Source organism: Garra rufa, chromosome 5 (genome assembly GCF_049309525.1).
Source record: "Garra rufa chromosome 5, GarRuf1.0, whole genome shotgun sequence".
Lineage (NCBI taxonomy): Eukaryota > Metazoa > Chordata > Actinopteri > Cypriniformes > Cyprinidae > Garra > Garra rufa.
In genome coordinates, this window is record NC_133365.1 from 3,606,662 (window position 1) to 3,634,252 (window position 27,591).

At 34.0% G+C, this 27,591-nt stretch overlaps 1 protein-coding gene across 2 annotated transcripts in view; it reads left to right on the top strand.

Moving 5' to 3' along the window:
- LOC141334322 (disks large homolog 4-like) overlaps positions 1-27,055 on the top strand; it is a 71,378-nt gene extending 44,323 nt beyond the window's left edge. For both annotated transcript variants that reach the window (XM_073839375.1, XM_073839376.1), the window contains exons 9-20: positions 6,465-6,621; positions 7,977-8,079; positions 10,116-10,230; positions 12,773-12,949; positions 15,340-15,382; positions 17,902-17,932; positions 18,047-18,094; positions 18,345-18,446; positions 20,131-20,303; positions 20,393-20,505; positions 21,882-21,973; positions 23,623-27,055. In XM_073839375.1, the coding sequence (XP_073695476.1) occupies positions 6,465-6,621; positions 7,977-8,079; positions 10,116-10,230; positions 12,773-12,949; positions 15,340-15,382; positions 17,902-17,932; positions 18,047-18,094; positions 18,345-18,446; positions 20,131-20,303; positions 20,393-20,505; positions 21,882-21,973; positions 23,623-23,729 (1,261 nt within the window). In that variant the 3' untranslated portion in view covers positions 23,730-27,055. The remainder of the gene's footprint in view (positions 1-6,464; positions 6,622-7,976; positions 8,080-10,115; positions 10,231-12,772; positions 12,950-15,339; positions 15,383-17,901; positions 17,933-18,046; positions 18,095-18,344; positions 18,447-20,130; positions 20,304-20,392; positions 20,506-21,881; positions 21,974-23,622) is intronic.
- Positions 27,056-27,591: the final 536 nt, after the last annotated feature.

Below are 27,591 nucleotides of genomic sequence, written 5' to 3' on the forward strand. Positions count from 1 at the left end.
TGCTAATAATGTTAGAAAACAAGCTAGTAAGAAACAATCTGCTAGTAAGATGCTGCATGCTAGTAACATGCTAATCATGGTAGAAACATGCTAACTGTGATAAAGTCATGCTAGTAACATGCTAATAATGTTAGAAACAAGCTAGTAACATGCTAATCATGCTACAACATGCTTGCAAATTATGTTAACAATATGCTAGTAAGATGCAGCATGGTAGTAACATGCTAATCATGGTAGAAACATGCTAACTGTGATAGTCATGCTAGTAACATGCTAATAATGTTAGAAAACAAGCTAGTAAGAAACAATATGCTAGTAAGATGCAGCATGCTAGTAACATGCTAATAATGTTAGAAACAAGCTAGTAACATGCTAATCATGCTACAACATGCTAGCAAATTATGTTAATACACTAGTAAAATGCAGAATGCTAGTAACATGCTAATCAAGGTAGAAACAATGCTAACTGTGATAAAATAATGCTAGTAACATGCTAATAATGCTACAAAATGCTAGCAAATTATGTTAACAATATGCTAGTAAGATGCAGCATGCTAGTAACATGCTAATCATGCTACAACATGCTAACTGTGATAAAATCATGCTAGTAACATGCTAATAATGTTAGAAACAAGCTAGTAACATGCTAATCATGCTACAACATGCTTGCAAATTATGTTAACAATATGCTAGTAAGATGCAGCATGGTAGTAACATGCTAATCATGGTAGAAACATGTTAACTGTGATAAAATCATGCTAGTAACATGCTAATAATGCTAGAAACAAGCTAGTAACATGCTAATCAAGGTAGAAACATGCTAACTGTGATAAAATAATGCTAGTAACATGCTAATAATGTTAGAAACAAGCTAGTAACATGCTAATCATGCTACAACATGCTTGCAAATTATGTTAACAATATGCTAGTAACATGCTAATAATGCTAGAAACAAGCTAGTAACATGCTAATCAAGGTAGAAACATGCTAACTGTGATAAAATAATGCTAGTAACATGCTAATAATGTTAGAAACAAGCTAGTAACATGCTAATCATGCTACAACATGCTTGCAAATTATGTTAACAATATGCTAGTAACATGCAGCATGCTAGTAACATGCTAATAATGCTAGAAACATGTTAGTAGCTTGCAAATTATGCTAACAATATGTTAGTAACATGCAACATGTTAATCATGCTAGAAATGTGCCAACAACATGTTAGTAACTTGTTATTCATGCTAGCAACACGTTAGTGACATACTAATCATGTTAACAACATGCTACTCATGCTAGAAACATGCTAGTAATTAACTAATCAAGGTAACAACATGCTAGTAACATCCTAATTGCAATAAAATCATGCTAGTAACATGCTAATCATTCTAGAAACATGCTAATTGTGATAATCATGCTAATAACTTGCTAGTAACATGATAATAATGCTAGCAACATGCTAGTAACTCGCAAATGATGCTAACAATATGCTAGTAACATGTAAAATCGAGCTAGTAAAATGCTAATCATGCTAGAAATGTGCAAACATGTTACTAAATTGCTAATCATGCTAACAGCATGCTAGTAACACTCTAATCATGCTAGAAACCTGCTAACAACATGCTAGTAATATGTTAATCATGCTAGCAACATGCTAGTAACTTATATATATATATATATATATATATATATATATATATATATATATATATATATATATATATATATAGTTTTAGTTTTCTTTTTTTTAGCACACACCTAAACTAAATGAAAAATAGATTTTTTTTACTACAGACAACCACATTTATGTCAAAAAGATCATCAAGGAATTACATTTTTAATTTCTGTTCATATTTATTTTATTTCAAGTATTTTTTTTTTATTGTTTCAGTTAACTACAACTATAACCCTGCCTTGGGTAAAATTAATATTAATTGGCAGCTGAGATTAATAATTGAATTTTAAATTGAAGTCACTCCAATGATGCAAACAGCAGCAGACACAAAGTTGTTTTCATGGCCTCTTTTAGATCTTATGTCATTTTGGGGAATTTATTCTCTAAGCAAAACTGATTCAGAGGCATGTTATATTTCTTATTAGTTATTTAAATAATCTTAGTATGGATGCCATTGATCCCAAAGGGTTCATTATATTTATTGTAATTATAGCAAATTCATGATTCATGTTCATGAAAGTAAGCCAATAAGTCAATCTTTCAGAATGAGTCTATTTCCAGATTTCCACAGATTTTCTCCATAATTAGAGCAGAAAATGTTTACTCTATCTAATTTGGTTCTGTGCCTCTGGCTTCCTCACTGAGAGACTGAAGGACTAAAGAATTACGGAATAACTTTCTAGTAGCTCCCTGATGAAAAATACTTAGAGCTGGCTTATAACACAAAACGACCAAAGGCTATAAAATTTTCTATCACAGTAGTGATGCATTAAATAGAAACTCACAGCAGCAAGAAAAATCTAAATTGCATGTTATATTTCACAGTTCTGACTTACAATTGCACATTTATAACTTGCAATACTGAGAAAAAATTTAATAATTGCTAATTTTTTATCTCTGTTTTTAATTCTGTAACAGAAACAAGCTTCAACAAGATTTTTTTTCTAAATAAAATGTATAGTCTTAAAACACTTGATGCATTTCATAATATTAATTTAAACATTTAACCTAGATAAATGTGTGCTGTTAGATACATATCCAATCGTTTGTGCAGAAAGTGTAAGCTCAAGAGTGATTTGCAGGACATGGAAGCACCAGCACTTGCAATTTTTTCTTAATAACAGTGAAAACCTAAAATACGCCATCATTTTTGCTCATAAAGATTAATACATCAAACAGAACTGCATAAGATTTTATTTGTGTGCACAATATCCACAAAAAGTTGTGCTTTTGTAAAATAGCAAAAGAAAATATCAAAATTGTGAGCAGAGTTCTTTCCTCAGAATTGCACTTTATAACTCTGAACACAAGTCAGAATTGTGAGATATAAACTCACAGAAAAAGTCAAAAATGCATGTTATATTTCACAGTTCTGACTTGCAATTGCACATTTATATCTTGCAATAGCAAAAGCTGTGCAATAATTGCAACTTTTTCTCTTTTTTTTTATTCTGTAACTTCCATAACATTTTTCTTTTTTTAACTAAAATGTTAAATCTCAGCTGGTTGATCATTAATGCCATTGACAGATATTATCATATCGCTGAGCCATAAAACTGCTTATGAGACATTATAGAAATAACAGTATTTTCAGTAAAGCTGTTTTGCTGTTCGGTTTTAATAAAACAGATTCTTTATTAAGTTAATTTAGCAATAAGTTTTGAACATTTTATGTTTGCAAATGTTTGATTCAAGCTTTTGTTTTTTAAAGTAACGACCAAGCGGCCAGCTGCAATGAGTTGAGTATGTTAGATCAATTTAGCCTTCTCAAATCAACACAACTTGCCTAAAATAAAAGCTATAAACATCAAACACTTGATGCATTTCACAATATTAATTTAAACATTTAACCTACATAAATGTGCGCTGTTAGACTCATATCCAATCATTTGTGTGGAGAATGTAAGCAGGACATGGAAGCGCCAGCGCGATCACTTGCATTTTTTTCTTAATAACAGTGGAAACCTAAAATACGCCATCATTTTTGCTCATAAAGGTAAGATTAATACATCAATCGGAACTGCAAAAGGTCTACTTTTATTTGTGTGCACAATATCAACAAAAAGTTGTGCTTTTGTAAAATAGCAAAAGAAAATATCAAAATTGTGAGCAGAGTTCTTTCCTCAGAATTGCACTTTATAACTCTGAACACAAGTCAGATTTGTGAGATATAAACTCACAGCTGCAAGAAAAAGTCAAAATTGCATGTTATATTTCACAGTTCTGACTTGCAACTGCACATTTATATCTTGCAATAGCAAAAGCTGTGCAATAATTGCAACTTTTTCTCTTTTTTTATTCTGTAACTTCCATAACATTTTTCTTTTTCTAACTGAAATGTTAAATCTCAGCTGGTTGATCATTAATGCCATTGACAGATATTATCATATCGCTGAGCCATAAAACTGCTTATGAGACATTATAGAAATAACAGTATTTTCAGTAAAGCTGTTTTGCTGCTCTGTTTTAATAAAACAGATTCTTTATTAAGTTAATTTAGCAATAAGTTTTGAACATTTTATGTTTGCAAATGTTTGATTCAAGCTTTTGTTTTTTAAAGTAACGACCAAGCGGCCAGCGGCAATGAGTTGAGTATGTTAGATCAATTTAGCCTTCTCAAATCAACACAACTTGCCTAAAATAAAAGCTATATACATCAAACACTTGATGCATTTCACAATATTAGTTTAAACATTTAACCTACATAAATGTGCGCTGTTAGACTCATATCCAATCATTTGTGTGGAGAATGTAAGCAGGACATGGAAGCGCCAGCGCGATCACTTGCATTTTTTTTTCTTAATAACAGTGGAAACCTAAAATACGCCATCATTTTTTATCATAAAGGTAAGATTAATACATCAATCGGAACTGCATAAGGTTTTATTTGTGTGCACAATATCAACAAAAAGTTGTGCTTTTGTAAAATAGAAAACGAAAATATCAAAATTGTGAGCAGAGTTCTTTCCTCAGAATTGCACTTTATAACTCTGAACACAAGTCAGAATTGTGGGATATAAACTCACAGCTGCAAGAAAAAGTCAAAAAATGCATGTTATATTTCACAGTTCTGACCTGCAACTGCACATTTATATCTTGCAATAATGAGAAAAAAGTCAGAACTGTGAAATAATTGCAACTTTTTTTTTTTATTCTGTAACTTCCATAACATTTTTCTTTTTTTAACTGAAATGTTAAATCTCAACTGGTTGATCATTAATGCCATTGACAGATATTATCATATCGCTGAGCCATAAAACTGCTTATGAGACATTATAGAAATAACAGTATTTTCAGTAAAGCTGTTTTGCTGCTCTGTTTTAATAAAACAGATTCTTTATTAAGTTAATTTAGCAATAAGTTTTGACCATTTTATGTTTGTTAAATTCAAGCTTTAGTTTTTTAAAGTAACGACCAAGCGGCAATGAGTTGAATATGTTTGATTAATTTAGTCATCTCAAATCAACACAACTTGCCTAAAATAACATTATAACATTAATAGACTAAAAAAAAAATTGATGCATTTCACAATATTAATTTAAACATTTAATCTAGATAAATGCTTGCTGTTAGAAGCATATCCAATCGTTTGAGCGGATAGTGGAAGCTAAAGCATGCTTTGAAGGACATGGAAGCACCAGCGCGATCACTTTTTTTTTTCTTAATAACAGTGGAAACCTAAAATATGCCATTTTTGCTCATAAAGGTACGAGTAATACATCATTCTGAACTGTAGAAGGTCTGCTATTATTTGTGCGCACTCACAATATCAACAAAATGTTGTGCTTTTGTAAAACAGCGAAAGAAAACAAACATGCACTTTCTGCCATCTCTGTCTTGAGGAGGAGCGCTTCACAAAAATAATCCGAATCTCAGCAAATATTTGCCTCAGAGACATGATAAATATCTCTATAAAATGCTAAATTACTACATTTTAAACAAAACAAAAATTCATGGAATAAAATTGTTATATTGAGTTAAGTCTATGTGAAAAATTCACCTACTCTGCCTTCCACAAAAAAAGAAGAAAAGTCTTCACATTTAACTTGAAAACAGCAATAAAAACAAGTCCGTTAACTGGCTGATTTATGAGAAAAAAAAATGTTGGCAAAATTATAGGCTTGTTGGCTTTTCTGAGGTAGGCTAAATGTTATATTACTATTATTATGACTTATTTACAAGATATTTTATTGACTTTTTTTTACTCTGATTGATTGATTTCATGAGACATTGTTTTTTTTTTAACATGCATTCAAATATTCAAATAAGTTATTTGGTGCTGCAAATATTAAAAAGGAAAAGATCATTGATTCACATGCCGCTTGATCTGAGGCGAATGTAGTTATCTCACTACAAATTAAAGAGTATAAAAACACATTTATTGTTTGTATTTTATCATAAAATTGACAGAATTTATAGGCTGAGACTTGCGTGCTACAAATAAGAAATTGACTTGAAAACATTAAATATTATTTCCAAGCATTTATATCGTAAATAAAACAGCTTGTGAATACTCACGTAACGTTATGTAATTAAAAAAAATCAACAAGTTAACTAAGTTGGAGCCCATAATGATTTGGGGGCCCAGACAAATCTTTTGCATATTGGCCCGGGGCTGACTTGCTACACCACTGCATAAATGCATGGTGAATCCGCACTTTACTGCCAATTCAGGTTCAGTCATATATAAAATAATGTGTATTTTACTGGAAACGATTGTTATCATCCTGGAATTCTCTTGTAATTTATCTCTACCTTCTGTTATTTCCTTGCTCTGTCTTGTGTGTCTCAGGGACCCGAGGCGTGTTGTGATCCACAGAGGATCGACGGGTTTGGGCTTTAATATAGTTGGAGGGGAGGATGGAGAGGGAATATTCATCTCTTTCATCCTGGCAGGAGGCCCTGCGGACCTGAGCGGAGAACTGCGCAAAGGAGATCAGATCTTGAGTGTGAGAACATGCAAACACATACACATGACCTCATGTGTGAAAAGAATGATCATAGTTTGAAATGAAAAGCTCTGGTTTACAGTGAAGAATTTTAACTGATGAATCTGACAGCTACATTTAAGTCTAGCCATGATGTTGGTCAGTACTGTTGAGGTCTGCAAATCAGATTCTGCAAAATGTTAATTATTTTACCAAAAATACAAAATGCATGTTATTTTTTTTATTTAGTAGTACTGACCTGAATAAGATATTTCACATTAAAGATGTTTACATATAGTCTACAAGAGAAAATAATAGCACTTAATATTGTGTTGTTACCTGAATGATCCACAGCTGTGTTTTTTGTTTAGTGATAGTTGTTCATGAGTCCCTTTGTCCTGAACAGTTAAACTGCCTGCTGTTCTTCAGAAAAATCCTTCACGTCTCACAAATTCTTTGGTTTTCCAGCATTTTTATGTATTTGAACCCTTTCCAACAATGACTGTATGATTTTGAGATCCATCTTTTCACACTGAGGACAACTGAGGGACTCATATGCAACTATTACAGAAGGTTCAAACACTCACTGATGCTCCAGAAAAAACCCCACGAAGCATTAAGAGCTGGGGGGTGAAAACTTTTGTAATTTAAAGGTAGTAAATTAACGGTAAATGTTACTTTTTTTGTCTTCTGGGAAAAGTAAGTATCTTCTGTAGCCCCTGAAGGCAGTACTAAATGAAAAAAATATGATATTTAAGCAAAATAGGAAAAATGGACAAATCTCCATTCTGTTCAAAAGTTTTCACCCCGGCTCTAGTTTTTCCTAGATTCAAGGGAATGTAAACTTTTGAACAGGGTCGTTTTTTTTTTTTTTCAAGTGTTATTTTTTTTTTTTGTGGACTGTATGTAAACATCTTTTATGTGAAATATATCTTATTCAGGTGAGGTTTACTAAATAAACAAAACATGCATTTTGTATGATCCTCTTATTTTGCTAAAATAATTAACATTTTGCAGATTCTGAAAGGGGGATGTAAACTTTTGACCTCAGCTGTAAATCAGTATGTTTAATGATTAGTTACTGCATTGCTTTTAATGGAGACTCCATCCCATTAGTCATGACTTGAGATTGACGGAATGACAGTTTATTCATTTATTTTTGGGTGGAATGTCCCTTTAAGAGCTATTTGGATTAGTTTATGCCAGCATGTAGGGATCTGAAAATTAAAATGCAATAAAGAAAAGGAAATTACAGTATTGAACGTGGTGTAGATTTGCTGCTGTGATCTTGTTGAAATGTAGTTTAGCAGTAATATTGCAATAATATGTTAGATGTGTGAGATCTGTGATTGTAATGATCTGCATGTGTTTCTCAGGTGAACGGTGTTGATCTGCGGGCAGCTACACATGAACAAGCAGCAGCTGCTTTGAAGAATGCAGGACAGACTGTGACTATCATCGCTCAATACAGACCAGAAGGTCAGAATACAAACACACACACACCTGACTGAACAATCTGTGTCCAAAGTTGACACTCGCTATATCCAGGCAAAAAATAAAATATTAATGGACAGTGGAGAGTTAATCTGTTAGGAATGTCAAAATAACACATTGTATGTCTGCTTGAGCTGTATTTCTTCTAAATGTCACTTTTATACATTTTTAATTCTGGATGAAGTTGAGTCCACTGTACTGTATACATTACCATTCAAATGTTTGGGGTCAGTAAGTTTTTTCTTTTTTTAAATAAATTGCAACTTTTATTAATCACGGATACATTATTCTAATCAACAGTGCCAGTACAGACATTTATAATATTACAAAAGGTTTCTATTTCAAATAAATGCTGTTCTGTTGAACTTTCTATTCGTCAAAGAATCCTAAAAAAAAAAAAACCATTTTTTCCCAAAATATTAAGCAGAAAAAAACTGTTTTCAAAATTGATAATAATCAGAAATGTTTCTTGAGCAGCAAATCATCACATTATAATGATTTCTGAAGTCTATTCGGTTCATTTTTGTGTGTAAGTCTCTGTAAATCCACTTTATGACAGCAGGTGGCACTTATGGACAAGCTGAAGTGAGAAAAGCACTTTAAAGTTCAATTTTACACTATAATGCATTTTCATGTAATTGCAATTACCATAAAATGAAATCTCAAAAAAGATGCAGTCACATTATGTATTTTCTTTTAAAGCATATTATTTCACTAATAAGTAGGGATGTAACAATATTGTCAATATCGTGGTATCGCGATAGCAAAACTCACATGGTCACATGACGATATGAAACGATATAGGTCTTCCGGGCAGAAAGTGTAGGTTTTTAAATATTCTAACTGTGTTTCAGGCCATTATGCTTTATGCAAATGAACTAAAACAAAAGCACAATATGTGACCCTGGACCACAAAACCAGTCATAAGTTTAAATTTTACAAAACTGAGATGTATATATAATATGAAAGCTCAGAAAATAAGCTTTCTATTGATGTATGGTTTGTTAGGATAGGACAATATTTGGCCGAGATACATCTATTTGAAAATCTGGAATCTGAGGGTGCAAAAAAATCAAAATCCTGAGAAAATCACCTTTAAAGTTGTTCAAATTAGGTTCTTAACAATGCATATTACTAATCAAAAATTACATTTTGATACATTTACAGTAGGAATTTTACAAAAAATCTTCATGGAACATGATCTTTACTTAATTTCCTAATGATTTTTGGCATAAAAGAAAAACCAATAATTTTGACCCATGCAATGTATTTTTGGCTATTGCTACAAATATACCCCAGCGACTTAAGACTGGTTTTGTGGTCCAGGGTCACATATGGCTTAATCCGTTCATTAAGTCTGTTTTTGCTGCGAGGTTTCAAGGCAAAATGTGCACTTTGTTCAGGCGATCAGCTTGTGATCCGGTGTTTTCCGCACCTCAGAAAGGCTCAGTTCACAGTGAATGAATGCAGTGAACTTGTTTATTGCATGTGCTATGAGTTTAATGCACATTTGGGAATGCAATGGCCACCAGTTTTATTTGCGTGTCAGATGATTACAGCATTTTACTAGATTTGTAGTAAGACAAGTTTTTGTGAGCCTGTTTTCACTGAAGCTGGATTTTTCCTTTACTGTCATTTCCATCAAAATAAAAGCTTAAAAGTGCAGTATGAAGCATCATGTGACACTGAAGTCTTGAGTAATGATGCTAAAAATTCAGCTTTGATTACAGGAATAAATACAATAAATTCACATTGAAAACAGTTATTTTAAATGATCAAATATTTCACAATGATACTGTTTTACTGTATACTTATGTGTATTTGGTGAGTAGAAGAGACTTCTTTCAAAAACATTTTTAAAAATCTTACTGGTCCGAAACTTCAAATTCTAGTATATATAGAATAGATATTTTAGACTCACGTCACATCACTGTCCAAACTGACACAAATGGTTCATTTCTAACAAATGTAGCTCTTCTGTGCTTTACAGTGTTGGCTAACAGCTGTGTTTGTTTGTGCAGAGTACAGTCGATTTGAAGCTAAAATTCACGATCTCAGAGAGCAGTTGATGAACAGCAGTATGGGCTCTGGGACAACTACATTACGAAGTAACCCCAAACGAGGATTTTATATCAGGTAAACATACAGCACACACACTACAACTCCAAATCACTAGCCCTTCAGTCTTTCAGTCTTTCAGTATTCTATTGAAGACCTCTGGACCAGCAGTTAGCGTGTACACACTATCCAGCTTACAATATTACACTGCAAAAAATGTTTTGTCTTGTTTCCAGACAAAATATAAAAATTTTCTAGACGAGTAAAAAAAAAAAAATTGTTTCAGAAAAAAACAAGTCAAAATTAAGTGCGTTTTTGCTTGAAACAAGCAAAATAATCTGCCCATGGGGTAAGAAAAATAATCCTGCTTTCTGTTTCAAATAGGATTTTTTTTTGCTTACCCCATTGGCAGATTATTTTGCTTGTTTGCTTGTTTTTTTGTTTGTTTTTTACTCGTCTAGAAAATCCTTCTTGATTTAAGAATTTTTTGATATTTTGTCTGGAAACAAGACAAAAAATATAAGTAAGAAAAGCATTTTTTGCAGTGTGTATATACCATATGCAGAGTCAGACTTTGCTGTAGAAGTACTTTTCAATTGTCTGTACTTTTCTTTATAAAACTTTACTTCACAACATTCCAAAGCATAATATTGTACTTTCTACTGCACAACATTCCTTAATTACATTAGGAATCTATAACTTTCTTACTTTTACTCAAGTAAAAGTAATTCAACAATGTTTTAAATTTACTTGAGTAACGTAAAAATACTTTACTACTGTCTGCCTCTGCCCATAATCCACTGCACTCAACTTGACCTTCCATTTCTGCTTTGAATGAACTGAATGCTGTCTCTTACGTAAAAGAAGTTTATTCAAGTGTGCTATTAGTATGCTTCTTTTAAACTAAAATATAGAAAAGTATACTTTCAATCTACTTTTTATGTACTTCTCAGAAGTGTGCTTTATATACTTCTCAGAAATATACTTAAAATGACATTTACTTGACTTATACTTAGAAAAAGTCTAAATATACTTAAGCTCTACTTGTGCTCTGAGAATCTGTGTTTTCATGGTAAATGCACTGTTACACATCTTCTGTACAGAATTTCTAAAACACAAGTGAAGAAGAAACCGAAACAACAGATGCTTCCACATGTAATCTAACACAATCGTCAGACATAAAACAGCATCAAAACCATAGATATGTCAAACTGTGTAACCTTATGGAATAAAATGTTGACTTATGAAGAGGTAATAATGACTGTCAAGCTTCGGGGCGTTGATCAACTCCATCTACGTTTTGATCATCATCAATACTCTTTTTTTATTTTTAGCTTTTTGGTCAAAATGTTTTTTTTTTTCTTTTTTTTTTTCTTTTTTTTTATGAAACTTACCCACATTCAAGTGTTTGTAAAAAAGAATGCACAAAGCAATGAACAAAATATATACAAATTAATACATAAATAGGGACATGTTAGTATACTTAAAGTAGTACACTTAAAGTATGATGTAACGAAAACCTATACTTGCAGTATAAAATTACTAAACTAGTAGTTTACTGAGACTATACTTCAAAGTGCACTAAAAATGCTTAAAAAGTATTTGATTACACTGCAAAAAATGCTTTTCTAGCTTAGCTTTTTTGTCTTGTTTCCAGCCAAAATATCTAAAAAATCTTAAATCAAGAAGGATTTTCTAGATGAGTAAAAATTATTGTCTTGTTTTCAGAAAAAAAAAGTCAAAATTGAGTACATTTTTGCTTGAAACAAGCAAAATAATCTGCCAATGGGGTAAGAAAAATAATCTTGTTTTCTGTTTGAAATAAGATTTTTTTTCTTACCCCATTGGCAGATTTTTTGGCTTGTTCTAAGCAAAAGCTCACTTAATTTTGAGTTGTTTTTCTGAAAACAAGAAAATAATTTTTACTCGTCTAGAAAATCCTTCTTGATTTAAGAATTTTTAGATATTTGGGCTGGAATCAAGACAAGAAATCTAAGGTAGAAAAGCATTTTTTGCAGTGTAGTAAACTATCAGTATACCTATAAGTTCACTTTTAGTATACTTGCAGTACAAACTAAAAACATAGATGTAAACTAGTTGTGTATTCAAAGTTTACTAATACTTAAAGTATACTTTTATATTCTAGAACGTGGGCCAATTTAGTCCCAAGGAGCATTGAAATAGTTCACTTAAAAGTATACTACTAGAACACTGATATTTATATACTTACTAAATAAAGTATATTTAATATACTTTTGGTAAGGGATATACACTGCAATTTTAACATCTTGTTCTCCCTATTTAAGTGTTCATTTTTAAGTGAGTTGCAACACAATGGGATCATGTGAGAACAATGTTTAGCTCTGCATACTGCATGCTGTTTAACACAGACAACACTGCACAGTGTGCAGAAAGCAGTTCCATTCTAAACGGAGCCAATGAATAAAAATGAAATGAGGCCAAAAATAAAAGGTCTGTGTTGCTCAATTTCAACCCAATTCCATGCTTTTCCTTTGATGTTCTTCCTTTTCAACCCCTCTCTCTCTCTCTCTCTGCCCTCCTTTATCCTCTCTTTTCCCCGTGACTTATGTTCTCCCTCTCTCTGTCTGTCGTTTGGCAGGGCTCTGTTTGACTATGATAAGACAGCAGACTGTGGTTTCCTGAGTCAGGCCGTGGGCTTTAAGTTTGGAGATGTGCTGCATGTCTTGGACTGTGGAGATGAGGAGTGGTGGCAGGCCTGCAGAGTCAGCCCACAGGGGGATGAGGAGGAGGTCGGCTTCATCCCCAGCAAGAGGAGGTGTGTGTGTGTCGCTGCTTTCTCTTGTGTTATCTCCTCTGTTGTCCTTGAACAAAATAATATTCAAACGGCTTAAAGAGGCTTTTTAGCTTTTAACTCTCTGTCGTTCTAACACAAGGACGTGCTCTAGAGACGTTTATCCGCACAAACATTTTTCTGCAGTCTTTTTAAAAGAAACTTCTGGGATAGTACTTTATTTAAGCTCTATTGACAGCATATAAAATGCTAAAAAATTATTTTGTCTCCCTCAGATTATAAAAACAAACATAGCTGCAAGCAGCAATTATCGGGGTTTGAGCATATAAGGCCTTTATTGCATCTAAGGTCTAGTCCAACCTGAAATATTGGACTGAAATCACAACACATCCATGATAAAGAGTATTGCAACACACATACTCAACCTGAAATGAAAGGTTAATACAAAGTAAGCATACGTATACACACATATACAAAGACATTTTGTTGTAGATACAGAGATTTAAAGTAAATGATAGGTAACAAAATGCTTACTGAAAGTTTTCTTGATAATGCAATTTTCAGGTCTCACTTTAATCGTAATGTGGCATAATTGCAAAATGTGATTGTTTAATGGAAATGAAGTGGTAACCTTTGACAAAATGTGATTTAAATGTATTAATAATGATTTAAAACTATCCGAATGTCAATACCTAAGTAAAACCTGAGAAAAGAGCTATATAATTGATAGAATACGCCCATGAGTGATCCTTTGCTGCCATCTAGTGGTTTCAGGAAAAGCAGTATAGATATGTAGTGTTATTAACCTTCATAACTATTAGAGTGTGAGTTATATATAAGCATTTTTATTAGCAAATTGAGGCAAATTGTATTTTTGAAGCCCTTTTAACTGTTATAGCACCACCTATGGTCCGATCTCTATGAAACTTTCCATGCTTGTGAAGAGTCATCTGACACATGTTTTCAAGAAGTTTTATAAAGTTTTGAGTTTTTGTTTAGGTTTTATAGGCTTTTGGGTATACTTGGCCACACCCCTAATCTAAATGACGCAATTAAAGCAAACCAAAAGACCAAATTCAACATTGTTTTGATCTAGAGACTCTAGAGAAATGCACTGCAGTGGTTTGATCGAGACTGAGCAAAATCCAAGGACTAGTTCGTAAAATTAGGTTTTTAACATATTTGTGAATAATTAATGAACGATTTCATTGACACCAATGGTTCTTGAGGCAAAGTTGCTTGTTATGATGAGATCTATCAAATGATATGCATATTGTATGGATGTGTGAAACACCACATGATTACAAAAGCTAAAAATCTTGTGCGCCAAATAGTTGCCGATTTCTTTCAAAATTCTTACAGACATTTAGGGCCACGAGTCAAACATGCCCACAGAATTTCATTCCGATCGGCCTCAGCTAACCTTGTCTAATAGGTGCTCAAACTTCATTGGCAGATAGTGGCCAATGTTTTTTGAGATATGCCAATGTCCTCAAAGACCCTTATGGCACATTGGACAAAGACACTGCATACCATTTTTCAGGTCAATTGGACTAATGCTTGCATAGTTATAGCTGTTTTTTCCATCTTATAGCGCCACCAAGTGGCAGAGCTGCATATTTTTTTATTTGACCAAAGATTGTGCTTATACACATGTGTACCAAGTTTGGTGAAGATATCTCATTCCGTTCAAGAGTTAAAGCCATTTTAGTAACAGTTTTGAACGTTTTGGCGCCCCTTTGCGAAGATGAGTCGAAAGTTCAACTTAAAAAAAAAAAATGGTATTCACTGTCCAGGGAACATTTCTGCACTGGTTTGGTTCTGATTGGGCAAAAAACCTAGGACTAGTTTGCAAAAGTAGGCTTGATCCTTGACCCAAGGATTCCAAAAATTATTATTTTTTGAGTCTACGTCAAACAGTCTACAAGTTATGAGCGTTTTTTGCATTTTCGATCACTGTAGCGCCCACTATAGGCCGATTGGGCCGAGCCTTTGGATCTGAGTAGCGAGCAATACTACTACCATCTGACAAAGTTTCAGCTCTCTAAGCCTTACAGTTTGGGGGAAGAAGAATAATAATAATAAAAAAAAAAACTTAAACAACAATAGGGTTTCTACACTACGTGCTCAAACCCATAAAAATTACACTTCTATTCAAAAGTTTGGGGCCGTTAGATTTTTAAATGTTTTTGAAAAAGCCTCTTCTGCTAGCATCAATCTAGCACTCAGAATCACAAAATGGTGAATTGCATTTTTTTAAGGGGTTGAGTGTTTGCTGTTGCCTCATTTGCATAATTAAATTTGTGTGTGAATTGTCCACAATTCATTCTTAGTGAATTCCCCCCTCAGTGTTCCTTTTGCTGTTGTTTTGTTATATATTGCATGCCGTTCATTCAGTTCGTTCTTTCTTCCAGGGTTGAGAGAAAAGAATGGTCGCGGTTGAAGTCAAAAGAAAGGGTAAGATCCCTGCTAAAACACAAACAGCTGCATGCAGCTCGTCCCATTCAAATATTTTTCTTTAAATTACTCCAGAAACCTTCGGCGGCTCTCCTGTGAGATTTGTTTTCCTTCACTATAATCAGTTGTGATTTGTGTTTAGAGTAGCAGTGGTGTGTGTTTGCAGCCCATGGGAGTCCATCAGGCAGTTGTTTTATGAAAGCGTTGAAACTCCTGGGCATTGTGAGCTTGTTCTGTCTGTAGGGCTCATGCTGCAGATACAGATCACTGCGCTCACAAACACACACACAAACATGCATTCAGCACATGTGCTCAGTGCTTTCTGTAGGTTTTCTTGGGAAATTAATATTTAAAGGATTAGTTCACTTCCAGAATAAAAATGTCCTGATAACTGACTCACCCCCAAGATGTTCATGTCTTTCTTTCTTCAGTCACAAAGACATTAATGTTTATGAGGAGAACATAGTGAACTTAAATTTTGGCCAACGGGTTTAAGGTTCAAATTGCAGCTTTAAAGGGCTTTACACAATCCCAGCCAACGAATAAGAGTCTTATCTAGAAAAACGATTTGTCATTTTCTAAAAAAAAAAAAGTTTACATACTTTTACCCACAAATGCTCATCTTGCACTAGCTCTGCGGAAGTCATGTTTATACATTTATGTATATTTTTACCGTTCTTTCTGAACAAGTGTGTAGTGCAAAATCTTAAAAGTACTTTAAATCTTAAAAGTAAAGTTTTAAATCATTACTTTAAAGCTGTACGCTTACTATGTGTTAACATGCTAAACTCATACTAAAGCGTATGTAAAGAACTTAAAACATTAACTTAACATTTAAAGTTATTAAATATTTTAAATTGTACTACATTAATCTTTGTTAAAATGTATAGTTACAAATATATTAAAATCCATGACATACAGTTGAGGTCAAAAGTTTACATCCATGTTAATTATTTGACCAAAATAAGAGGATTGTACAAAATGCATGTTATTGTTTATTTAGTACTGACCTGAATAAGATATTTCACATAACAAATGTTTACATATAGTCCACAAGAGAAAATAATAGTTCAATTTATAAAAATTACCCCGTTCTTAATACTGTTGTTAACTGAATGATTCACAGCTGATTTATTTATTTATTTATTTGTTTAGTGATAGTTGTTCATGAGTCCCTTGTTTGTCCCAAACAGTTAAACTGCCCGCTGTTCTTCAGAAAAATCCTTCAGGTCCCACAAATTCTTTGGTTTTCCAGCATTTTTGTGTATTTGAACCCTTTCCAACAATGACTGCATGATTTTGAGATCCATCTTTTCACACTGAGGACAACTGAGGGACTCATATGCAACTATTACAGAAGGTTCAAACACTCACTGATGCTCCAGAAGGAAAAAACATGCATTAAGAGCCGGGGGTGAAAACCTTTGAACAGAATGGAGATGTGTAATTTTTTTTTCTTATTTTGCCTAAACATCACGTTTTAATGAAGTACTGCCCTTCAGAGGCTACAGAAGATACGTACATGTTCCCAGAAGACAAAATAAGCTAAATTTACCCTGATCTTCAAATTTCAAAAGTTTTCACCCCCCGGCTTAATGCATGTTTTTTTCTTTCTGGAGCATCAGTGAGTGTTTGAACCTTCTGTAATAGTTGCATATGAGTCCCTCAGTTGTCCTCAGTGTGAAAAGATGGATCTCAAAATCATACAGTCATTGTTGGAAAGGGTTCAAATACACAAAAACTCTGGAAAGCAGGCAGTTTAATTGTTCACGACAAACATAGAGACTCATGAACAACTATCACTAAACAAAAAAACACAGCTGTGGATCATTCAGGTAACAACATAGTATTAAGAGTTTTGAACAGGATAATTTTTATAAATTCAACTTTTATTTAATCTCATGGACTATATGTAAACATCCTTTATGTGAAATATCGTATTCAGGTCAGTGCTAAATAAACAATAACATGCCTTTTATTTTGGTAAAATAACATTTTGCAGATTCCGAAAGGGGGATGTACTAATTTCAATAGAAATTATGTTAATAAAGCAATAAGCCCCAAGAAGCCATAAATTCCTTTTCAGTTCATTCAGCAGTAACACTTTGAGATGTACTTAAATCTTACTTGAGTCAAAAAAAACTCTCTAAAGTTCAGCTAATTGCATTTAATATAAATTAAGCATGCAGTTAACTCTTTTTAAACATTAAATTCGGTTCACACTTATGCATATTGTTTGAAAGTATATTTTTCCTTGCTAAGAACTTTTTTTTTCAAGTATACAAAAGTGTACTTGTTTTTCACAAGGATATTTATGGTTGCTCATCTCATAAACACAGTCATTTCGACAGGACTTGGGGGCAGCGTTAGCTCCACATCTCACACACTTTTATTATTGGCTGTTAACCCCTTTAGGCCATGACGAATAATGCAATAACTGCATGTTTACATCTAAACTGATGCAGGAAACAGTCTGTTACAATTTAATAAGCTTTGTCCCCTATATTTCCTTTCGACAGGACCGAAGTCGAGACAGCACAGGTTCACAGGGTGAGTTACGATCGTCTTTTTGCTTGTACGGCCCTGAATACTGAAACAGAGGGGATTGTTTCGTTGCATGTATTACAGACAGAAACTGATGTATGTGTATTTGTTTTCTTGCAGGACGGGAAGAGCCAGTACGGAGTTACGAGACAGTTGGACAAGTGGAAGGTTGTATACTTGACTGAGTCAAGATATCAGATATTTTAGTCTCTACTGATACTTTTCAGTTCCAAAACCTCTTTAGTTTTTGTGTGGAGTGTTTGATGTCTAAGAATGTGGTCTTTGTAGGCAGCTCACTAGGGTTGGGAACTGAGTCACTGACTTTCTGTCTGTGATGTGTTAGTATTCTTTCTCTTCACTTGCATTTTTGGTCTAGTCTTTAAGTGCATGCACTCATGTAGTCTCTCGGATTGTTTAGTGCACTACGCGAGGCCCATCATTATTCTGGGCCCGGTGAAGGACAGAGTGAATGATGACCTACTGTCTGAGTTCCCTGACAAGTTTGGCTCTTGCGTCCCTCGTAAGTATTCTTCAACTCTGCTGTCACTCTCAGATGTGTATTGCTCACAAAACGTGATAAGAGCCTTCCAAACAACAGCTAGCTCCAATCTGAATTGGGTTTATGCAATTTTCAGGAGTCAGGTCAAAGGTTTTAATTAAGTTTGTTATATTTGTGGAATGTTAGTAATTGCTAAACATGTCGAATTCATTGAAATCATGAATCGCTCATTATACAATATAAGAACTATATGTGACCCTGGACCACAAAACCAGTCTTAAGTCGCTGGGGTATATTTGTAGCAATAGCCAAAAATACATTGCATGGGTCAAAATTTTTGATTTTTTTTTTATGCCAAAAATCATTAAGAAATTAAGTAAAGTTCATGTTCCATGAAGATTTTTTGTAAAATTCCTTCTGTAAACATATCAAAATGTAATTTTTGATTAGTAATATGCATTGTTAAGAACCTAATTTGGACAACTTTAAAGGTGATTTTCTCAGTCTTTTTGATTTTTTTGCATCCTCAGATTTCTGATTTCAAATAGACGTATCTCAGCCAAATATTGTCCTATCCTAACAAACCATACATCAATAGAAAGCTTATTTATTGAGCTTTCATATGATGTATAAATCTCAGTTTTGTCAAATTTAACCTTATGACTGGTTTTGTGGTCCAGGGTCACATATATTCCAAGTTTTAGGGCTTTATGAAATCTGTTTGAATTTGTATGGGTTACATTGTAATGGTTTGATTTTAATAATCAAAAAGCACTGAAATGAGAAGTCTCTTTCCGTTTTGATTTTTGTGTATTTATGATTTAATTTAATTTTATTATGAACAATGTAATCAAATGAAGGCATAAAACAATACCATTTTTTATCTCTTAAAATGTAATCAAATTAGCACAACTGTTTTTTTAAAAACAGAAAAAAAAAAAAAAAACAGTCAAAATTAAATGAGTTTTTCTTAGAACCGGAAAAATAATCTGCCAATGGGGTAAGCAAAAAATCGTATTTTAAGCAGACAACTAGATTATTTTTCTTACCCCATTGTCAGATTATTTTGCTTGTTTCAAGCAAAAACGCACTTAATTTTTACTTGTTTTTTCTGAAAACAAGAAAATAATTTTTACTTGTCTAGAAAATCCTTATTGATTTAAGAATTTGTAGATATTTTGGCTGGAAACAAGACAAAAAATCTAAGCTACAAAAGCATTTTTTGCAGTGTCTTGAATTTTGGAGGAATTTTTTAATTTGAATTTAGATTTTTTTTTTTCTTTTTTTCTTTTTTCTTAAAGCTAAACCAATCTTTTGTTTTGACGAGATGTCATTAAGAAATTTTGAGTTTTTAGTGTGTATTTGATAAGGAGAAAAGAAATACTTGTGAAGTGACTCTAAGAGAGATTGTAGAGATTCAGTTCATGTTATAATCTAAATTCCACTTTTATGGCTAGATTCCACATTTCTGTCCAAAATCCATTTAGTCCAGATTCACAGTTCCTTAATCTTATTTCAGAAAAAAAAAAACAAAGAAGAAACCTCTCAGTCTTTAGATGCTTGCCCAAAATGTCTCATGAATGCCAACAGCCTCCTCACTAACTATAAGCCATACAAAATGAGTCGTTTTCAGCACACCTGTTATGTGCTGCCATTAGCCGTAACTGATACCATGTTCACGAGATGATGTTGGCTCTCTTCTCAGATACGACGCGACCTAAGCGGGAGTATGAGGTGGATGGGCGGGACTACCATTTTGTGTCGTCGCGAGAACAGATGGAGAAGGACATTCAGAACCATCGTTTCATCGAGGCGGGCCAGTACAACAGCCACCTGTACGGAACCAGCGTTCAGAGCGTCCGAGAGGTGGCCGAACAGGTTAGAACACAAGTTGATTTGGACAAAACAATGAGCTTGTGTATATATTTTGCAAATCTTAATGTGCATGTGTGTGTTTTTGTGAGCAGCAGGGAAAGCACTGTATTCTGGATGTGTCCGCAAATGCAGTTCGTAGGCTACAGGCTGCACAGCTCCACCCAATCGCCATCTTCGTACGGCCCAAATCACTGGAGAACGTCCTGTATGTAATGGCAAACAACTATACAAATACTTCAAATTACATTAAATCAAAATGCCTGTTTTTAAGAATACCTCAATGTATGTCTTTTCAATACAAAACTGACAATTGACCATATGCACGGAGCTTTCTTTAGAACTTCCGGCATAATGATAAGAAGCTCATTTTATATGTGCTATATATCTGGATACTCTTGAGACACCTCTACTGCCATGTTCTTATCAGAAACCGAGAAAAATAATAATTGCAACATCGTAAATAATGATAGCGGCATGAACATTCAGTTTCATATTATTTAACAACATATCATTTAAATCCCAGGAGAGTACCTGCAAATTTGTATATTTAAATACTGAATCTTAATGTGTTAAGGCTAACGTTAGCTAGCTAGCGATACTTCTCTTCAAGGACATCTTAATTGTATTTTTGATAATCGGGAACTTGCCTTCATAGATTTTAAAATCATGTAATATTTTAAAGCCATTAATATTTTTCAACTCTACGGCTGTGCAATAAAATTTACTTCAAACATTCACGTTTCATTCGTAAAGACGAATGTATTTTCACGGAAAAATAACGTCTTTTTAAGATGAAAATGACATGAAATGACCCAAATAACCAGAAGATGGCAGCAGAGGATCAATCATTGGCTGCAGCTGCCATTTCAACTCCCTAGATTTTTCAAGACGTCTTGCTTCTTGATTTATTACAAAATTACTAGTATAATAAATTGCAGTATATTTACTGCACTGAAGTATATAGTATAGCAAGTGCAGAAAGTCAATAAAATAAATAAAAAAATTAATAAGCTGAGGCACAAATAGCCTATAAGGGTGAATTATTTAAATACTTATATATAGTTCACTACAAATTAAATCAGTTAAACATTAACAGTATAATAATTAAATAATGCACTCAATATGAATCGATATGAATTTAAAATTATTGAATAACTATATCTTTTAAGCTTTATCTTGTAAAACTGTAAATGCTATTAAATAGCCTATATTTAACCAACACAAACGTGTTACTGCTATAGTTTTGTTACTCTGAATTTAGTCTGAATCATTTAATGCCCAGCTCTGTTTTTGACATCAGGTTATTATCGGTTGTTAGTGTCAATCATAGCAATGACTCGTGCGTATTTAGCCGATTTACTCACAATTTACTTTTCACGTTTGTCATTCTTGAAACGGTATATATGGACATTTGTTCCTCTTAGACAAACAAAACTTTTCTTTGATTGTGAATGGATTATGTAGAGAAAAAGAGCAAAGAACACTTCTATTATGGCACACTACAGTACATCTGGCTTGTCTAAAACAAGGAAGTAATCTGTGCATATGGTCAATTAATGGGGTTTCTGCTCTTTTATCCAGAGAGATCAACACACGTCTGACTGAGGAACAAGCCAGGAAAGGTATGGACCGCGCTATTAAACTGGAGCAAGATTTCCTGGAGTGCTTCTCTGGTAAGACAGTTTCACACTTTGCCTTCTAGTGTCTTGAAGGAAAACTGTTGCATTTATTAATTACTAGACAATGCCCTAATGTAACTCTTGTAGAGATTTATTAATTGACGTGACCTTTCCAGGTCTAAAAATCGCACGTTTATGATTCAATAATTGCAACTCTCTGAAAAGCATGTTAATAAATGTGTACACGCTATATTTGGTCTCGGCTGCTCTTGCAGAACAAGTACTTACCACTGCCAAAAGATGTAAAATATGCTGCTGCATGAAAAGGCAGACATAAGTCATGTAGCAGATCTAGACAGGTGGAGCTGGGGAAGGTGGAGGGTTTCAGAGAAACTCTAGAGCAGAGACTTTTACTCCTTGTCCTGGAGCAACCTTTAAACTGCATTCCAGTAAAAATCACAGTCATATAGAATATGTCGAGCATTTACAGTATCATTTACATGTACATTTATTCATTTAGCAGACGCTTTTATCCAAAGCGACTTACAATTGGGAATACAACAAGCGAGAAGAACGTTAAGTAAAGAGATCGAAATGAAGAGTGAAAAACGAATATAAACGAAAATAAAAATATCACCAACAATAGGCTATTAATAATACAAATATGGAAAAAAGATGATCAGTTAATAGAGGGATGGATTAAAATGTATATTGTAGGCCTATTTTATTTGATGTACTTTACGTAATGTTTATTCTTAAAAAAAATCATGCATAGACAGCATTAACATAGACATTCAAGCATTGCCTATTCATAATATGTGACCCTGGACCACAAAACCAGTCTTAAGTCGCTGGGGTATATTTGTAGCAATAGCCAAAAATACATTGTATGGGTCAAAATTATTGCTTTTTCTTTTATGTAAAAAATCATTAGGAAATTAAGTAAAGATCATGTTCCATGAAGATTTTTTGTAAAATTCCTACTGTAAACCTATCCAAATGTAATTTTTGATTGGTAATATGCATTGCTAAGCACTTAATTTGGACAACTTTAAAGGTGATTTTCTCAGTATTTTGATTTTTTGCACCCTTAGATTCCAGATTTTCAAATAGATGTATCTCGGCCAAATATTGTCCTATCCTAACAAATCATACATCAATAGAAAGCTTATTTATTGAGCTTTCATATGATGTATATATCTCAGTTTTGTAAAATTTAACCTTATGACTGGTTTTGTGGTCCAGGGTCACATATAATCATTTAATTTTTTATATATGTATAATTGTATTTATACATCATTTAAAAATTCTACCTTTTGTACTTAATGTTAACTGTTGTGCACCAAGGGTCTGAGAGTAACGCAGTTTCAATTCTCTGTATGTCCTGTACATGTGGCAGAATTGACAGTAAAGCTGACTTGACAAATAGTGTATTAATTTCAATAATAATTATTATAATAATCTCTTAATTTAAAATTAAATATTAATAAATCTATCTCTGATAATCCTGGGTTACTATGGTCGTGCAGTTTATTTATTCCCTAAGGCATAAGGATGTTGTTGCCTTGATAAAATGATCAAGTTCCCTGTATAAATAAGCACTTTAACTGATTCAAACATAATACTTTCACCATATATAAAAATGCATCTGTTGTAAATGCTTCAATGACTTATTTCTCTGCTGTTCTCTCTCCGTATGTCAGCGATCGTGGAGGGCGACAGCTTCGAGGAGGTTTATCACAAGGTGAAAACTGTGATCGAGGAGCAGTCAGGGCCTTATATCTGGATTCCCACCAGGGAGCGTCTGTGAGAGTCCACCCAGAGCCGAAGCACCTCGCCCAGTCACCATTTGGCCTGCCTGCCCTGGACTGCGGAGCTCCGACTCGTCGAACTCACGAGAAAGAGACAGAGAGAGAGAGGGAGAGATGGAGAGAAGTCACAGAGACGCCGGGAAATGATGGAGTGGAACAGCGACAGGAGCTGGCCACACCGCATCTGCCTCTCTTATCCGTTTCCTAGCTTTGTAACTTCCTTTTTCTGCTTTTCTCTGCCTTTCTCTCGGTCCTTCTCTGTTTCTTTCTGGCTTTCTCTCTGAATAACGTCCTTTCACGCAGGACTGGTGAGCTGTTTTTACTCTGTCACGAACTGGGATGCTACAAAGAAATTTTGTATATTGTCCGATTCCCTCTCGCTCTCTCCGAAACGACGCGGGAAGCGGAGAGAGTCGAACGACCGACTCGGCTTTTACTGGAATGAGACGTTCAAGAGCTGTTCCTGATTAAAGGAGCTCGTTTTACAATACTAAAGGTGAATCGAACTGAAATGTGAAAGTATATTTATCAGTATCAATAATGCGCTGAATTCTTCAATATCAAAGATATTACGACTACTCAGAGACTGACGTTCACTCACACTTATCAGCATCAAGGGCGTTTAATTCCTTTTAGAAATTTGAAGTGCTTGACGCGTGCTTCCCGAAACCCAGGAAGCATCTAAAACCTTTGCCTCAGTCCTTCGAATGTCCCCCTCTAATAGTTTGCAGCTAGTTCATCACATTGAATGGGTGATAAGGAAGGAGAAACGGAAGATGCAGACTTTGCCACTTTTTCGCTTGATGTTCATTCCGAGGGCTGTTTTCTGTTGATTTTCTCGCGCTTACATGTAAACATGCACATTTAGACTCATGCCAACATAGATTTTGTAACGTTTGCCTTCTTCTATCTGGATCTTCTTGCAACAGCCAGATTGATGTTTTCCTTTGAGCTGAAATTTATTTGCTCGGCTGGATTATTTCCCCGAGCGCCGCGGCTCTCAAACACAATGACTCCAGGCTGCTCTTTAATGTGCAATATCGGGCTCTTCCATAATCTTCTCATAATGGAACGAATTTTAGCCATGCTTAGATCTTGAAGTCATCGGTAAATTATCAAACCGCTTCAAATGTAATGCCTTTTTCTGGATTTCAGTTCGATTTTGATCTCACTTGTGACGAGTGGCTACGTTCACAACGCAATCCTATATCAAACAATTCATTTAAATGCATTTCAAAAAAATGATATATCGGGAGTGTTTATTAATTACGCCATCATGCCGTTGGTTTTGTTTTCACTGTCCTCTTTTTCTCAGCTAAGGTAAACCAAGCATCATATTCAGACGAGTGGATGTTTATTTTAATGAAATATAACTTAAAAATGATTTACATCTTAAACATTTCATTGTATAATAGTAGATGTTTTGTTAGTGGCCTTTTTTCGTCTCACAGCTCAGGATAGTTAAGTGAAGGCTTTGGGAAGGTCAGAAAATACGCAAACTCACGCCAGTTCATAACTGTTTTGATCAATTGCTGGCTGATTCGTATGAATTCGTACTATCCTATTCATACGGTTCATGCTTTTTTTCTACCACCTTGTAAAACAGTTATGTTTTCTCGTGAGGTTGGAACAATAGAAACATCAAGCCATTGGAATGATTGGATTGGATTGGAGTTGAATTCAATGTGATTTTTCCCCATTCAGCTGCAATGTGAACGTAGCCGTACTGGCCTTTCATCTCTGAACTCTCCACACACACTTCCACACACACACGAATACTATCAGGAAAAACGGTGTATTGTATGAGGTTTTTTATGCTGTGTATCAGATTCTAATTAACTCTTGTAATCAAACCAATGAGGCTACTTTGATGCATCTCAATGGCCGGTCAGCGGACATCGTCACACCGGTTAATTGGTGGGTCGATGATGTCGCCGTCACCCAAGTGAAGAAGAGCGGGACTTAATGATGCCAGAGTTTTATTGGAATACAATCGTGGGTTCATTATGTTTGATGAGATAAATGAATGGCTGTAATGGCAGAGAATAATCAGCTTAGCCAGCTAAGTTTAACAATCTTAGTCCTAATTACCCTTCTCAGAGCCAAACGCTCATTTGTAAACAATTTCACCCATAACTCTGCACTTCAACCCTGGTCGAGGAGAAAGCGGAGGAATGATAAATTGGCTTTTTTACCCTTTTGTGCCGTGACAGCGATGCGGTAAAAATCGATACGGTGCTTTGAGCTCAGAGGGCGTCATATTCAAGGTCTAAAGTGGGGATGAAAACCACGGTTTGTCTTGAACACAGTCCAGGGGTTTGCATTTGATTTAGAGAGATTTCCTGTAAATCGATGCCATGAACATTACTATGGTGATTTATGGAAACGGACTTTGATTGAGACTGTTGTAATCGAAAAAACTGGCACCGGCCAAATAAAAAAGAGAGAGTCTGCTAAGAAGATGAAGTGAAACACATTTGCACTTATTAAAGGGAAGATTCGATCAGACGTGATGAACGGCGGAAGAGCTGAGGAATACGGAGCGGTCTGCTGGCTTGTTTACTTTCACTTATTTTCTTTTGACTTTTTGCGTTTGAATTTCGATATTTCAGTGTGTTTGGAGTGCAGTGACAGTTCTTTTCTTGCCGTTATTTTTAATTTATAGATTTTATATAATTATTTACTTGTTTACTGCTTTGTTTACATCGGGGTTTCGTGTGAAGACTGAGACGCTTTTGCTGTGGTTTCCAAAGTGGAGCTGCACACAATCAAATGTGAAATCTGAAATTAAAATCTTACTGTGAAATTATAAAAAAAATAATAATCATTTAAAAAAATAATTAACTATAATTGCACGCATTACACATACCACATACTGATACTTTCACAAACCCATAAAAAAAATGTCCCAAATCTAATTATTGGCCACATAAGTAATAAAAAACAAGAACGTACATTGCATACACACACACACACACACACACACACACACATTGTATTACCAAGAGAAATATATGACTTCACTCTTACTAGAATGAATTATGAGTTGAATTTATTTATTTATTTGAAAGAATCAAATGTATTTTATCGATTTGTATTTGCCATAACATATTATTCTAATTATCCTGAAGATATTGCTTTTATTTTAAAAAAAGAATAATTATGAAAATACAACAATGCCATCAGATGCAAAAGTATATTTAAATGATTTATCTTAAAAGAGAGATTTACCAATGACAGTATCGGATTATACAAATGTTTAATTTCAGTGAGATGCTTGTTGTAAATTAGCTACAAAAATAATAAAACTAATTATGTTAACAAATGTCCTGTTGAAGCTTTTGTTGCCGTGTGGATGGGTTCTCAATTGCATACATGCTACACATACTGTTTTTCCAGCATGCATACTGTATTCCAAAATGTACACTGTAAAAAGGTTTCACCAGTTTCAACTTAAAAACTTAAGTTTAGCAGCTGCCTTAAGGTTTTAAGTCATTTAGTTCAACTCACTTTTATTGTAATAAGTTAAAATGAATTTTAGTTTTAAGCAGATTTAACTTAAAATCTTAAGGCAGCTGCTGAACTTAAGTTTTTAAGTTGAATCTGGTAAAAACTTTTTACAGTGTAGATGACTTTGTTTCTTCAGATTTGGTGAAATCCTCTGCAGTGAATGGGTGCCGTCAGAATGAGAGTCCAAACAGCTGATAAAAACATCACAATAATCCACAAATAATCCACACCTCTCCAGTCCATCACTAAATGTCTTTTTAAAGCCGAAAGCTGTGTGTTTTTAAGAAACAAATCCATCTTTAAGACAATTTTTAATTTAAACCATTGCTTTCAACTAAAATTCCAGTCCTC